Source organism: Alosa pseudoharengus, unplaced genomic scaffold (genome assembly GCF_046254945.1).
Source record: "Alosa pseudoharengus isolate Yale_2024_CS ecotype anadromous, Long Island Sound unplaced genomic scaffold, YU_APseudo_1.1 YU_APseudo_1.1_scf_16, whole genome shotgun sequence".
In the NCBI taxonomy this organism is placed as follows: Eukaryota; Metazoa; Chordata; class Actinopteri; order Clupeiformes; family Clupeidae; genus Alosa; species Alosa pseudoharengus.
This window is the reverse complement of record NW_027468630.1, coordinates 36656409-36673956: the sequence shown is the minus strand read 5'-3', so window position 1 is coordinate 36673956 and position 17548 is coordinate 36656409. Positions and strand designations below refer to the sequence as shown.

Genomic DNA, 17548 nt, shown 5'->3' with positions numbered 1-17548 from the left:
GTCACTCACTGGTCTAGAAAAGCAACTGTTGTATCAAAGAATTTATAAACACATGCTCTCATTGATTGTATGATTGCACTATTTGTGGTATGCAGGCATTGTACAACGGGGGCCCCATATCCAGTATTCATAGAATCCTCACATATCCAGTTCATAACAACAATTAAATTAGATATAGTCACCTACAAATGAAACAGAGGGTGCTTGTTTTATTGAGTAGGTCTTGCATAGAAGCCATAATAAGGCCATATCTGTGTATTATTTGAAATTTTAGGCTATGGTATGTTTATTTTTTCTTCACACAGGATGTTAGTGTGCCGTGAGACATTTTAAGTGTCAAAAGTGTGCCAAAAAAGGTTGAAAAACACTGACCTGGGCTATGTCTTGCCACTCTGTTGGGACAATGGCCAGGGGCAAAACACAGGGGAAGGGGTAAAACAGAGAAATGTGATTAGGTCTCTGTCTGTGTCATATACCTGTCAACCCCTCTTTCCCCTTTTTCCCAGGTTTCTCACATATTTTAACTTTTTTCCCCACTGTCTTCCCGAATTTTAATACTCTCATATCATTAGCTCTACCACCGGACCTGTCAGTCTCTGTAGCTGTGCAACAGAAACACTACTATCTGGGAGTTGAAAACATGTGAAACTAGTGATGTAGTCTCCAGTCTCTGGCCATAAATTCCTCTGATGATGCATAATAAGTTTTGCGTCACCAGAGGATTTTGTTTCAGACAAGAAATACAGATCGAAAACGAAGGAGGGAAGCACAACCATTTTGAAAATACTACCGGGTTTCTAGTGGTGTGGATGGGTGTGGATAAGGAGCGACATGAGGGAAGCGAGGGGATGAAAAGAACAGGGTTTATTAGCAATGTAATAATGGACTGATCCAGAAGATGGCAGCAGTTACACAATACGGATGCCGACTGCCGTAAAACCTCAAAGAAGAAGAAGAAATTCTCACTGGCTGCACTGTCTATGGCTGCAGACTGAAGAACTCAAACTATGAGATGGACAATGTTGGAGATGATTTGTTTGACACTATTTTTATGGCTGATGACCGGTAGGACATAGCAAAACTCATTTTATAACATGATGAATATGATGATTCTACCGTTTTCAGGTCGTATTTCTGCATGCCTTAACGATATTTTAGTCTGGCTGACAGATCAGGGCATCCAGTTTAGTTCACTGACTCCAAGTCAGCCTAACTTGGGCGTCGTAAGTGATGACCGAATTAATTTGTGTAGCCTCAATACCATGACGGTCTATCCTTTACAACAGAAGATCAGACCTTATCTGACACAAGATGCCACGTAGCCTACCACTTTTTGAACGAGGCATTGTTCTCCAATTTTGACTTTTTCAAGGAGGAAAAATGATGGCTCGAGAAACTTTTAAGGGTAATGACTAAGCCCTGGTCGGCAACCTGGTATGCCACTGTGGTGTGGGGGGCACTGTCAAGTTAGCAAGCACATGCTGGGTCAGGGGTGGGTTAGGGTCGGCAACCCGCTGCTGGTTGTGATTCTCTAACTGACAATTAGAACACGGTGGCTATGACCGCCGTCACGCTATCCGGCAAATATTCTTTGGACACCGCTTTATTGGCTTCCATTCAACACATCAAAACAAAACGTCAATTATGTGACCGCTGTCACGCTATCCGCAGAAATATTCTTTGGTCACCGCTATTGACCGATTTGCGGCACCCATTGACTTCCATTGAACACATGTAAACAAAACATCAATTATGTGCTCAAACTAATGCCGCTGACTTATGCCAACCATTTTACTTTGATAACAAAGTACATTTTCGTACAACATAGGCTACAGCAAAAAATAACATAATTTGAATCAAGCAACGTCCCTGTCCATTACCTTGGCTGCCGTTATCTCTTGTCAGAGTAATTACATTCAAAAACATACCTTCATATTACATCTCACTTTATAAATGAACGAAAAACACAATATATCAGAGGGATTACAGAATACATGGATTTCTATGGAACGTCACGAAAACATGCGTGCGCAACCAAGAGGCAGAAAGCACCATAGAACAGCATAGAGCAATGCAAAAGAGCAAAAGAATAAAATGAGTTTTTGTGCTGAAAACTGCACCAATTCGAAATCACGATGGTTAGAGAATGTTAATCCCTAACGGAATGCATGTCTTCGCCAAAAATGACAAAATACGATGTTATATTAATAATCCAAATGAACGTCAAACTTTGAAATATAGTCTGAAATGAGATGTTATTATCATTGAGACAACAGGGGTATACAAAAAAACCCGATTGTAGCTTACAGCAGCCGACTATTTAGGTTAAGTTGATAACGTTGTGGACGGCCACCAAACGACTTCTGCCTCAAGGCTGTGCGCGCATCTAGTTTTGTTGGTAAACGGGAAACCCGTGTATAATTAGCAGAGAATGTCTAATAAGGGGAGAACTGCCACTCTCGGAAAACTTCCGGTTTCTGAACTGGTTGCAGTTCCTTCTGTGGTTCCACATGAGGGCGCTCGTCCACGAGTGCAGAATGCATGGAGGTCTATGGAGCTGTACCCCTCAAAATCCACTTTTATCTGGATATAATTTTTTTCCAAGTAATTTGAATATTGTTTTCGAAAGGGGAGGCAAAGAAAATACACTTGGTTGAGTATTATATTTTTTAAAGTCACTTAATTGTTCTAAAAAGCCTTTCAAACGTGTCAATGACGTCATTCATTAGCACAATGCTAGCGTGTTATGGGCAACAACGACCCAACCTGTAAGAAATCAAAAGGACATAAGTACTCGTTCATTCAACTTTTGACCTATAACCCATGTTGAAGTTATACAAACTACAATCAAATCTGAGATTTGTCAACGACAATCAGGTGAAAGAGGCAAATTTAGCCGTCTAGCTCCATTGACTCCCATTCATTCTGCACTCATGGCGATCGCCCCCAGTGGAAATCTAGTGGAACTGCAACCAAAATTCGGTACAATGGGACTTAATACGGAGTGGCAAGGCTCTCCGTAGACGGGCTCTGATAATTAGTAAGAAAAAACAAGATTTATACCGTAATTTCCTGTTAAATTAAATGGCGCTTGCGCTGCGCGGCCACCAGATAACGCCATTTGACTGCATGCCTTTAAATAAATAAAAAAAAGTCCCGTAGTGCCATCTAGTGGCCTGAAATATGTAATGTAGCCCATTATATTTATTAGAAAAGAAGCGACCGCCGAATCTTGTACTTCCTTGTCAATTATTCGTGTAATCCAGCTGATATAGTCTTTTTTCTTTTTAAACTTCGTTCCTTTATAAATTGTGGAGTATCATTAAGATACGTTTTGGAATGTAATTACTCTGACATTCGACATTGAACGACCACAAATTTAGGCAATGGGTTTAGGCAATTCTGTTATTTCTGCTCTATATATGTTGTACCAAAATGTAGTTTATTATTAAAGTGAACTGGTTGCTGGAATAAATCAGTGGCGTTAGTTTAATACACCACAATTTATAAAGGAACAAAGAAAAACACAATATATCAGATGGATTACACTAATAATTGACAAGGAAGTACAAGATTATTCAATGGTCGCTTCTTTGCTAATAAAGATCCTCTGGGATTTTTGGGACTGCATTACAACACATCCTCTCCATTATATGTTGTATAATGCCATGGGGTCCATATTTGTACACAGCCAATGTTTTGCTTTTGCTTCTACTAGGTATCACATTCAAGGCTATCATGAAGGATTTGATGAAGGCAAGCGACAGGGATGGCATGAGGGTCAAAACCATGGCAGGATTCATGGGGCCAAGCTGTCTGCAGAGGCAAGTATCTTGTTATCCATACCTGATGACGGTCTTAATTTGCTTAAAATTAGGGCTGTCAAAATAATGCATTCATTTACATTAACCCTTAGAACCCTAAGCTGTTTTAGGGCATTTTCACTACCTTTATTCATAAGGATTTGTTCTGGTCATTGTAAGTGCCACACACACATGTTATATATTGTTTTATTTAGATTTTAAAGAATTAAAATATAAAAAGCTTATTATAAATGTTTTTATATTTTGACATGTATCTCACCACAGCAAGCTCGTAGCTCTACATGCATTTCATGTGTGTGTAGGGCAGACTGTCATACACAACCTTCTATTTTTTTTTGCCATGGTGGAGGGATTCTCTGGGGCTGAGCAATTTACAGACATATGTGGTGTGCACCTTACAGAAATAAATGCCATTTTTTTATTTAGTGATTAAAAATGACCTCTCTCCATATCTGTGACACAAACTGATCTGACCTGACTTGACCCGAGTTTACGTGTTAGCCTGTGTGTGCCTATGGTGTCTGCACTCATGATTCTCTACAACTTTTTACTGCATTGCCATGAACAAAGTAAAGGCAAAAAAGGTGTTTCTTTGTCGAACAAATTGGGATGCAATGTGAGCCTTGAATTGGATGCCATGCAGGAATTTGCTAGGATCTCAAAACCGGATAATGAACATTCTTTGCCATAGAGAAACACACAATAGCGTTGGATTATAAACATGCTTTTTTTTTTTTTGCGCCATGGCGCCGCCGCGTTCGCACGCCTTTTTGGTTGCTCCGCCTAATTTGTGCTTATATTTACTCTTTTACCTTTTATTAACCCCTAATTTTTTGCACTTTTCCACTGCACTGATTACGTATGATGGCGTTACACTCAGAAACATCGGAAATGAATTGCCTTTTTTGTTTCGGGATGTTTTAATCGACGATTCTACCTGGCCGACTGAGATTCTCCGAGATGCATCATGGAACCATGGAGACGCATCTCGGCGCAGAAGGAAAAAAAAGAGGAAAACGAGCCGGGGCTCGTAACAGATTGAGGAATAGAGCTCATAGGCCTCCACTGCCTAGCATTCTCCTAGCCAATGTCCAGTCTCTTGTGAACAAGATGGATGAACTAAGAGCGAGGATACAGTTTCAAAGAGACATCAGGGACTGTAACATTCTATGCTTTACTGAGACATGGCTAATTGAACTTGTACCGGACTGTGCCATAACTCCGGTGGAGTTTTTCTCTGCTGCTCGCTCTGACAGGACTGAGGAATCTGGAAAATCGAAAGGTGGCGGTGTTTGCATCATGACGAACAGCAAGTGGTGTGATCCTAGAAATGTCACCGTTCTCTCAAAGTCCTGCTCGCCTCATCTAGAACATCTATCGATCGCCTGTCGACCCTTCTACCTGCCCCGTGAGTTTACTTTGGTAATATTCAACGCTGTCTACATTCCTCCACAAGCCAACACAGATGCTGCGGTTTCAGAATTGCAAGAAGTGTTAAATAGACAACAGCACACGCACCCTGAAGCTGCGGTTATTGTGGCCGGTGATTTCAATCAAGTACATCTGAACCGGTCCATGCCTGAATTTATTCAACACATTCACTTCCCTACACGTGGTGACAACACACTGGATCACTGCTACACACAGTTCAAGAGCAGTTACAAAGCTAAGTCTCTACCAGCTTTCGGAAAATCAGATCATGCCGCTGTTTTCCTACTGCCTATGTACAAACAGAGAAGTCAGAGGGACCCCCCAGTGACGAAGGAGGTCAAGCGCTGGACTGACCAATCGGAAGCCAGGCTACAGGACGCCCTTAGCAATGTTGACTGGGAGATGTTCAAGACGAACTCTGCTGACATCAATGAGTTTACGGAAGTATCATTGAGTTACATCAATATGCTAACTCAGTGGTCCCCAAACTACGGCCCGCGGGCCGGATACGGCCCGCCACCTCATTTTGGGTAGCCCCCCAAAACATGTCTGTGGTATATAGCATCTGGCCCGCACGGGAGTACGACATCGTCAAACTATAACCTCCGTAATTTCCCCCATTCATTCTCTATGGCGAGTCTAACAATACACATGTAATATTATTTTTGTCCACTGGTGGTTGTTTTGGCGCTGTTTCACGTTTGCCATCGAAAACGGAATGAACCTACCTGCAAACAATGTAAGAGGCCTATGCTGACTGCATCAGTGCTCAAAGTATTCTAAAGGTTTATCAATATTATTGTTAAAAACTAACTAACTTCTATTCAAGTCATATTTCTGGGACTTTCTGGGATAATTATTTATTCACTCTTCAAATGTTCATACAAATTCACAAAGTTCTCATCAGGTGAGTGAAAGTTAGAATGGTGGTCATTTCAGATGTTTTTGCCAGCAACTCTCATAGTTTGAGAACTTTAAATTATTTGTAGGATATTGCTTGTTCATATTGCTGTGTATGCAAAGACACAGAGTTCACACATTTTAAATAAAATATACTTTTGGGACTCCCTGCTAATACTTTTGGGAATGCTAAAGTCTTTTTATTAGTATTATTTCATTTGAGCTACATTTTATATGGTATGATGGCAATATAAACACAGCTAACAATGTTATTAAATTGCAGTAGCCTATGATTAAATGTAATGGAATATTCAACTAAGGTAGACTGTTGTTGTTCACAGCACTAAGCTATTTATGGTTACTGATATACTCTGAGTCTCTGGCCCTCTCTTAGAGCCAGGCATAGTGAGCTGGCCCTCGGAAGAAAAAGTTTGGGGACCACTGTGCTAACTGATTCCATCATCCCAACTGTAAAGATTCCCTAACCAGAAGCCATGGGTGGATAGAGAAGTGAGAGCGGCATTAAAGGGGAACTTGGCAACTATTTCAACGTAATAAACCCGTATAGAAATCATTTGGATGGTTAAATGACCTGTTCCGGTGAAAATGGTGACTTTCCCCGCTGCGCCTATCGTCCCCAGGTGGAAAACCAACCTTGCAACATTGAGACTACTGTCCCGGAAAGAGAAGTGAGAAACAAGAAACTAATTTTAAATTGTGTTTCTTACCTTGTAACATCCACATAGTTCTGCCAAACTTATGCTAACCGTTCGCTAGCTTGTAAACAAATCCATGTGCTTTATCGTTACCTTTTCCCACATTTTTAAATAGCATAATGCACAATTTCTCCAGCAGAGGGGGAAATCCTGGCAAGTTTCCCCTTTAAAGACACGCACCATCACTTATAATGCTGGGCTTATTTCAGGGGATATGACTGATTGCATCTTATAGTTTACGTAGAGCTATTAAAGATGCTAAGTGGCGCTATAGAGACAAAGTTGAAGCTGATTTCTTGGAGGGTGATCCAGCACGAGTGTGGAAAGGACTCCGAACCATCACTGGCTTTGAAAGAAAGTCCCCTCCTATGATGAATGTGAGTAAAGCCCTCCCTGATGAACTTAATGCTTTTTATGCTCGCTTTGACATGAAAAACACAGACTATCTTGCACTAGCTGCAGCATGTGAAGCAAATGAGGATGCACCTTTCTGTGTCTCTGAGGTCGATGTGAGCAATGCCTTTAGGAGGGTTAATTGTAGAAAAGCTGCTGGACCGGATGGAATTTCTAACAGGGTTTTGAAATCCTGGGCTGCCTAGTTAGCTCCTGTGTTCACTTATATCTTTAACACATCATTGGCTCAAGAGACAGTTCCTACTTGCCTCAAGCAGTCTGTTATTGTTCCAGTACCGAAAAACAAAAGTCCATCATGTCTGAATGACTTCCGCCCAGTAGCCCTGACGTCTACAGTGATGAAGTGTTTTGAGAAGCTTGTGAAAAACATTATCTGCTCATCCCTCCCTGCCTCCTTTGACCCCCTCCAATTTGCTTACAGAGCCAACAGGTCTACAGAGGATGCCATCTCAAACCTCATGCACACCACCTTAACTCACCTGGAGGAGGGGAATGGGAATTATGTGAGGATGCTGTTCATTGACTTTAGTTCAGCATTCAACACGATAGTACCTCTCACCTTGGTCACAAAGATGAAGGCCTTAGGACTGAACACCACCCTGTGTCACTGGATATTTGACTTTCTCACCAACCGTTCACAAGTGGTTAGAGTGGGGGGTCTGACATCTGACACATGAACCATCAGCACTGGTGCTCCCCAAGGCTGTGTTTTGAGTCCACTGCTGTACAACATCTACACACATGACTGCAAAGCCAACAGTAGTCCTACCTCCATTATCAAGTTTGCAGATAACACAGTGATCTTGGGCTCTCTCTACTCTGATTAGTAACAACAATGAACAGCTCTACTTGGATCAGGTTGATGTGGTGGCACAGTGGTGTCAATCTAACAGCTTGACACTGAATGTCAATAAAACCAAGGAAATGGTAGTGGATTACAGAAGGCAGCAGCAGAACTACAGTTACACCCCACTAATGATCAGCGGGCAACCTGTAGAGAGTCACAAGTTTTAAATACCTTGGTGTCCACATTACTGAACTTAACATGGACTGTTAACACTCAATATGTTCTGAAGAAGTCCAGACAATGACTCTACTTCCTTCGTCAGCTAAGGAAATTCAAAGTTTCTACATCCATCATGAAGGCCTTCTACACTTCAGCGGTTGAGAGTGTTCTAACTGGTAGCATCATCACCTGGAATGGGAACTCCACAGTTAGAGATTGTAGTACTCTGCAGAGAGTAGTGCACTCAGCTGAACGTACTATAAGAACTCAACTCCCTGCTCTACAAGATATCTATTCCAGAAGAGTACTCCTAAGAGCCCAAAAGATTCTGAAGGAGTCTTCTCATCCTAACAATGGATTATTTCTACCGCTGAAATCAAAAAGACGCCCATGTAGTCACAAAGCCAGAACTGAGAGACTCTATCCCCAGGCCATCCGAGCTCTGAACTCACATTATACTGACTTTGCACACATTCACTCCTCAGCACTCTCAAACATTTCCCAACTCTGAACTCACACTATACTGACTTTGCACTCATTCACTTCTCAGCACTCATGATCCCCCCCCCCCCCCCCCACACACACACCTACATGACTTTTAGCACTTTTACATCCCCCTGCTACAGACCTTTTATTTATTTTCTTATTTAATCACACGTCAAAACACACACACACACACACACACACACACACACACATATCTGACTTTCTCCAACTTTGCACATCTCCATGTAACTTTTTATTTATTATTTTTTATTTCTCCTCCATCTATCTACCCACGTCCTTGATTGCCTAGCCTTTCTAAGGGTTAATTAATCACAGAAAAAAAATAACATGTTAAAAAGTAACTCTGATTAATCACATTCTGTGGTGAGCTTTGACCCAGTGCAGTCTTGAATTTCCCCTTGGGGATCAATAAAGTATCTATCTATCTAGTTCTAGCCACAGTGACTGAAAAATGAAGGCAGATGAGAAAGCGCTACTTGGTGCAAATTTCGATATCTTGATTTCGAGGCCGGTTCCTAAACTATATGTTTTTCGATACCATATGTTTGTAAATCAATTTCAATAACGAGAACACATTATTCTTTTGTAGAGAAACAAATCAATTTCAAAAATTAACATAAAAGAAAAAATAACATTTGTAAAAATATAAAAAAATTATCAATACAGTGCAACTGTAATGTTCTTAGAACCTTTCAAGTCATCCACATTTTGTTATGTTTCAGACTCATCTTAAAGGGACACCAGGCAAGCCTGAGTGCTTTTTCTCTACGAAGCTCCCCCTAGTGTCTGTACGTGTTGATACGTGTGCGAGCCCTCGCTTGGTCTGAAGCTCTTTTCCTTTTCTTTGCATCTTCCTTCATAGTAGGGGAGATTATGTGAAAAATCGTTACGCGGTGGATAGAAGCATGACATTTGGTAGATATGTTCCTTGGGTGATCCTAAGACATCCTAGAAGGTTTGCCCAAAAATATCTCAAACAGGAAGTGAGATTTTGAAGAAATTCAAAATGGCTGCCCATACAAATGACAGCTGATTCAAAAGCCACCTTCACAACTACCTAAACAACCTCTTAAAAGCTTGAAATGTGGTATGTATGTTCCTTGGGTGATCCTAAGACATCCTAGAAGGGGTGCCGCAAATTATCTCAAACAGGAAGTGAGTTTTAAAAGAAATTGAAAAATATCACACTCCCATCACAAAATTGGCAGCTAATTCAAAGACCACCGAAACAGCCTCTTAAAAGCTTGAAATTTGGTATGTTTCTTGGGTGATCATAAGACATCCTAGAAGGGTGCCCAAATTATCTCAAACAGGAAGTGAGTTTTTAAAGAAATTGAAAAATGTCACACTACCCATCACAGAATTGGCAGCTAATTCAAAGACCACCTAAACAGCCTCTTAAAAGCTTGAAGTTTGGTATATATATATATATATATATATATATATATATATTCCTTGGGTTGACCCAAAGACATCCTAGAAGGGGTGACCAAACAGGAAGTAATTCAAAATGGCCACCCATATAATTGACAGCTGATTCAGAGGCCACCAAAACAACCTTGGGTGATCCTAAGTTATCCTGGAAGATTACTCCAAGAAATCTCAAACGGGAAGTGAATTTGTAAAAAAAATTGAAAAAAAGGCTGCACTGCCTATCCACAAAATTGGCAGCTATTTCAAAGGACACCTAAACAACCTCCTAAAAGCATGCAATTAGGTATACGTGTATTGTAGATATGTCTCTGTTTTAAGCAGACAATACGGCTACACAATGGCTACCAGAGGAGGCTCCTTCATTGAGGAAAGGGAGGAACACCCTCCCTAAAATTTCAGAGAAAAATAAAAAATATATAAAGTGAATTACTATTCTGATAAATTACTGTTAATATATTACTATTTGAACACTTTAAATGAACATAATTGTTCCCCTAGGTCAAAATGCCAACAGCACCCCCTATCGCAATTGAAAATTACTGTATGGAGGAGCTTCCTCCTCAAGCCCCTCATTGAAGTCCATTATAAACGCCTCGGACCCCAGCGGCTCGTGAATCACGTCGTTTTCAATGACCAAGGGAGGTAGCTCCTCCGTACAGTAATTTTCAATTGCGATAGGGGGTGCTGTTTTTAGCGGCAACAGTGAACTAATGAGCAGCTAGCTGCTCTGCAAGCAAGAACGTTATCTGCAGTCATACAACTAAGAATCTTGTGTTGAACGTAAAGCTTGTTTTTTTGCTCCTGAAATAAACAGTACAATGGAATCAGAGGACAAAGTCCATCTTTTATAGATTCAAATACAGTGCAAAAGTTAGGATCAAAGCAGGAAGACCAGATCCAAAAATTAAGGATGGTAAGGCTAGTGTAGGCTACTGAATGCTACGTAGGCTAGTATGACAAATAGCCTACTCGTGACTAACTGGTAACGTTAGCACTGGTCTGTCACAAACGTGGACAGTTCAGGGATTTGGTGATAAAAACATTTTCGGATAGTTATGCATTGTTATAATCATCCAAGTTATGCCTCAAAACAATTGTTAAATTTTTGTTCTTGTTGTTAATATGCTCTTGTTTTCGTTCTAACTGTATCTTTGGATGGTTACATTGTTAATGAATGTTTCAGACCATGATGCATTCCTTTAATGACGTCTTCAATAACATTTGCCTTTTGAGTATAAATTCCCACTTAGCTATTACAACCTGTCATTAAATAATAGCAATTTGGCTTTAAAAACATTAGCATGTTACAAATAACCACTTTTAAGGTCTATTTTTAATGGTCAATAGTTACATGGTTTTATAAAACAAGTGTCTATTTTTAGTATTATAGACTTTTTTGCAAATGTATTACATTGAGCAAAACCTCATAATTTTGCACATCAGGAAAACAGTGTTTCATAACTAGACCTACATATCTTCCTTGACTTCCCAGACCTAAACTTACATTTATTTACATTTACATTTATTAATTTAGCACTATTATCCAAAGTGACTTGTATATTTAAATTATATTACAAAGTCTATTGTCCCTGGAGGAGTTTGGGATTAAGTGCCTTGCTCAAATGCACAATAGTGGAAGCCAAGAATTGAACCCACAACTTTTCTGGCTACTGCCCCCCCTCTTAAAAGCTTGAAATTTGGTATGTTTCTTGGGTGATCATAAGACATCCTAGAAGGGTGCCCCCCCCCCCCCCCCCCCATTTATTGCACAACATTGCCAGTTAAAATGCTACATAGTACATTCTGCTGCTATAAATGTGTCTGGGTAGGTGGCCTATATACTCGTTCACATATGCCACCAACACCATCACAAACTTACATTTGCCACTAACACCAATCAAGCGGACATTTCTTCCTCCGTTATTTTTTTAACCACCGGCCGCCACTGATGGCTACCTATATATCCACCAACTGTCTTAAGGATACTACAGTGGGCATTGCTTCGATTTGGCCAGCTTCCCTCGCGGTCCGCATGCGGGATCACGCGGTTATCACACAACTTTAATTTGTGTTTTTCCAGTGACGCTGCAACGGCGCTGCAACAACCCAAACAACTGGCAGATGTCTCTTGTGAGCAGGGTGCAGAAATGGAGCCTGGAAAACCCTACACAGACTTCACTACAGACTTTAGCAGACTGGTTTAGAAATAATTTAATAGCCAGAAATATGCCTGCCCTAATAAAGAAATATTTAGTTAACTGCGAGAGAATCCCGTTTTTCTCCGAGTGCAACGATAATAGACGGACATCATTTGGACAAAATATAGAGCATATTAACCTCCGTTGCTCAGCCAAATGCCTTCCTGTTACGTCCTGTCACGGAGTTACAGGCGATAAACAATTAGATAGATAGATAGATAAATAGATAGATACTTTATTGATCCCCAGGGGAAATTCAAGCCATCAAATGTGACCATCAATTCAATTTTTGATGGTCACAAGTTTACTTCATTAGCGGTTTATTTTTTTGATTATTAAAGAGTGTTTTTCATTTAAAGGTTTGACTTTGTGCTTATTCAGTAGAGCAAATCACACCTTCCCACCTCTGTGACAGCTTAAAAGAAGTCGAGAGGACTCCTAACTCACAGACCTATTCACAAACCGGTTTTTGTGGCATTTCGCCATGTTTTGAAATCCTATGCGGCTACAGGAGCTTCCAATCGTGAGGAAGCAATTTTGAATTGTAGGCATAACTAACATGCAATAATGCCACCAACAACAACCAAAACTAGGCTACTCATTGTCAACATGTAAATTAAATATAACATTATTATGAATCAAATTAAAGTGTTCTCTTTTGCAAACGTAGGCATAGGCATAGTAACAGATTAATTTAATAATGTTACAAAGATACTACATCAATCCGTATGTTTCATTAGGCTACTAGGCTATTTGTTTTGCCTTACTCTTGATTCATTTAGGCTAGGCCTTTTTATTCAGTTATTCATCGTCTTCCGTCCTTGTGTAGCGCACGCATTCTCAGACCCGTCACCTGTCACTTATCATCGTAAGGGAGATGTTTGGAATCATTCCCGCGTTACAATCATCAGCCAATCAAGGTGGTCACTTCAGTCAAGCTCGTGCATGAGTAATAACGTCATCCATTGCAACGAAGACTCACTCACTCTTAGTCAAAGATTCTAGAGCGCTCCGCTCCAAAATCTTTGCTCTTAGTTTAGGAGTTGTCATTTTTCCTTACTAAGAGTAGGTCTGAAAGGCTTTGTGAATAACGTAATAAGAGAAACTCCTAGCCAGGGCCGTGGGAAGTGAGTTTTGGTTGGGGGTGCTGTAGTCAAGAACATTATGGCTACACTACAGAAAAAATGCGACAAAATGTCGCAAACCACAGATTGATACTAACGCAAACAAAGTAACCGTCTGCTATCTGACGCTACACTAGTAAGGTAACAAAGTTGCTGTAGCCTTGCACCGAAATCGACGGTGAACACGTGAAATATAAAACTGTTGAACACCAACATTAATAAAACGTAATAATTATTGACGCTTCTGACATGGGTGTCAAACAGGCTAAAGTTAGTTTTAATTGACGTGAATGAACGAATACTTCCACACCGGTGATTTCAAAGTAGCAAGAGGGGCTTTGATTTCGGTAGGTTGATGTGTATATTTTAACTGGCTGCAGCCTAAAATTAGAGGAGTGTTGATGCTGCAGTTCAGCACGTGCGTGTGCGTTTGTGCGTCTTGGCATACATGCTGGATGTGACATTGGGGGTGTGGCTGCATCGTCGATTCTACTTTTCAGTTCGAAGTTCGAGATTGAGATGTAATTTCGATCGATTTCGATATAAAATCGAAATCGTGACACCCTTAGTAGTTGATTATAAAGGCAACTTTCTGTTGCAATATTCTGTGTGTTCTGGACTGCAGGTAACTTGTTAAGCCAGTGGTTCTCAAACTTTTTCTTTCATTCCCCACTTTGATCAAGGGGGCATTGACTGATGATGGTGGAGATAACATGTTATCCCGAAGCCTTTGCAAGTCAGCATCTCCAACGGTAGTCTACCCTATTAAAAATATAAGTTTTCGATGTCCCAAACGGAGAGCCATACTTTATTGTTTTTAACAATCTCTATGCTACTCACCAAAATGTAGGCATGGGAACATGATGAAGTATCCAACTGTCGTGTGTTAAATTATTGTGATTACAAGCAGATGTATTAGTTTATTGTACAGAAAAATAAAAATGACATGTCAAGCAGTCAATTGATTACATTGCAGTCAAGAAGTAGGGCAAATTAATTTACGAAACTAAAACGTGGGTCATAGTTGTCTAAGCCTCTATTGCGGAGCCTGTTAAAAACGTTGCTAGATAGTATTAAATCGCCAACAACATTGTTTTCTGCAGAAGCCTACCCAAGGCTACAGATTAATTCTGAACAGTTATTTCTCTGCTCAATTATCACACAAGACACTGTTTTGATTTGCGTAGATGCGTTACCCCGAACACTGACAATAACGTAGACAGCAAATTAAGATATTTTTTCGTTTTGTGGAGCGGCACCGGTAGGCTATCAAAAGCATATTTCGATTTTCATTACGACCGTGTAGTCAAGCCTTAAGCCATACCCAAGTAGCCTAAATCGAGGTAATGTTTAATTATGCATGATTTATTTTGTTATTGAATTCGTAGGCTGGGATTCCTCTCGGCAACAATTATGTTTAACGGTAGCCTCCTGATTTTTCATAAGGGGCGGCAGGCAGACTACTGACAGAGCGATGTACAGTGGCAGAGCGACGCGCAGTGGCTGAAAGTGGTACTAAAGTTTCACGCAGCTTCACGCCGCGTAATGCGTGACTGAAGTGGCCATTTGAAAGCAACGCCCACTGTATAAACACAGACACTCAAGCACCTCATGCAGACCTCATAAAAACATACAATTAAGCACACATGTCCCCTGCAACTTCTTAAAGGACAATTCCGGCGCAAAATGAACCTAGGGGTTAATAACACATGTGTACCGAGTTCGACCGTTCGCTGGGATTTGTTTTCATGCTAGTCGAATGTGACCAGTTTTATTGCAAACCGCTAATTAGCGTTTAACACTAGCCTTCGGGGCACACGTACAGTAAAAAGAAATCGCTATTTCTACACCACTAACAAGGCTCAAAATAGCACCACACTTACACAGTAGCATAATGAAGGTCTCTACATGTAAACCGAAGCATTGAGAACTTTGTAAGTGTACAGGCAGTTTATTAAAAAGAAACACATTACCGTTCACGTCTGGTTCACATACAGGCAGGCGCCTTGGGAAAACGGAACTCTGGGATGTGAAGTGAATCTCGTGTGAAACGTTGTTGCTGAAAGAAAGGACTGTGCAAAAGAGAAGCACTGAATGCAACAGGAGACATAAGAGATGGCAGGTTATTTGAACGAATTTGAAGACATCGAGGATAAACCCTTATTGGACGTCGGAATATAGCCTACCAACGAAGAGCTGCGGGAGCGCCGTGAAAGGGCTATGAGAGAGAGAGAGCGCTACCTGTAGTCAATGCTGCACACAGCCTCACACTTCTGGAAACTGTAGGCTACCTGCGGACATTGTGAAGCTATAGCCACCGAAGAGGAGTGCCTGTGTTGCATGGAGTGGGACCTGTTGCGTCGCGACCCCCAAGAGACGCAGTGTTTTGTAGAGTCTGAAGATTTCCCCTCATTGATAAACAGGGCTGTAGTTGAAACTTTTTTCCATGTCCCGAAAAGAAATTGGGGGCGGCGATCCATACCAGAGAGACCAGATGGACATCCACTAAGTAAGTACACTATACAAGTTATGTTACATCGGAGCTATTATTTCTGATAGGCCTATTGAGCAAATTGCGTTTTGATTTTAGTTCACATCGCCTGCCTGTATATGTGAACAACCAGACGTGAACGGTAATGTGTTTCTTTTTAATAAACTGCCTGTACACTTACAAAGTTCTCAATGCTTCGGTTTACATGTAGAGACCCTCATTATGCTACTGTGTAAGTGTGGTGCTATTTTGAGCCTTGTTAGTGGTATAGAAATAGCGATTTCTTTTTACTGTATGTGTGCCCCGAAGGCTAGCGTTAAACGCTAATTAGCGGTTTGCAATAAAACTGGTCACATTCGACTAGCATGAAAATAAATCCCAGCGAACGGTCGAACTCGGTACAAATGTGTTATTAACCCCTAGGTTCATTTTGCGCCGGAATTGTCCTTTAAGACACAGTAAAACACCACACTAGATTACATTAGTCCTATTCTACATACTGCATATTTGCATCTATTCACATGCTCTGGCACATTGGCATAATACTGTGCAAGGCAACCCAGCATCCTGGCATTGGCACTTTCGAGAGCAGAGAGGCTCACCTTTGCTGCCACATTTAAGAGGTTCTCCACATACTTTGGCTGCCTCTGGTAAAAGTGTCAATAAAGGTATCCAAAAATCATCTAATTTGGTCCATCCATATTTTTCAGGAAAAGGCACTGACTGGGTAGCCTGCAGACCTTTGGACCAAATGCTAGCTTGGTACACTGCTCTATTTGAATGCTGTATCAGTGCAGCCTGTGTCCTTCCTGAGATCATTGACTTTTTCAAGATCCGTTTTCTTATCGTAAAGAACAAACGTGTACTTCTCCATCAAACATGTTTGATTCCTGGCTAAGCAGTTGCTGTCATAGCAATGAAGGCATCCATTACTTCTGGAAATGGTTTCCATGCAGCCCACCCTTTAGAAGGAGTCTGCTGTTCCAGTGGTAGTCACCCCAGCATCACATAGTGCAGTTCTTCAACTACTTCCATCTAAAAGGTTTCCGATTGTGTTCCATAGAGCCATCTCTATGTGTAACCCACCAAGCATCACAAATCTCTCTCCATAACAGTCTGGATCACTCCACTGAACCATTTTTGTAAATATATAGTGGTAGGTCAAATGCCATAACTGGGGCCTGGCCGGGATTTAGGTGCTCTGTCAATTGTTTTACAACATTCATGCCATGTCTGACCATGGCAAAGATGGCAGCTTTTTCATGAAAGAGAGGAAGGAGTGAGTTTATAGCAGGTGGGTCAGACAGTTCTGGCTGAAGTGAAGCATCAGTTTGATTGCATGCTCAGCCCACTTTACCACCTCCTGTTATTTCCCATGCTAATTGTTCACCACAGGAATTGGTTTGGTTAACTTTTGGCACTAAGATGGCCTTTGGTTGACAAGTAACAGCTGGAGTTGTAGTGTACTTCTCTGGAAGACAAAGCATATATTTTTGTGCTTTT

At 40.9% G+C, this 17548-nt stretch overlaps 1 protein-coding gene across 1 annotated transcript in view; it reads left to right on the top strand.

Moving 5' to 3' along the window:
- The first annotated feature begins 958 nt into the window (after positions 1–958).
- lto1 (LTO1 maturation factor of ABCE1) overlaps positions 959–17548 on the top strand; it is a 33931-nt gene continuing 17341 nt past the window's right edge. The window contains exons 1-2 of the mRNA XM_076287932.1: positions 959–1065; positions 3719–3824. Of these exons, the coding sequence (XP_076144047.1) occupies positions 1013–1065; positions 3719–3824 (159 nt within the window). The 5' untranslated portion in view covers positions 959–1012. The remainder of the gene's footprint in view (positions 1066–3718; positions 3825–17548) is intronic.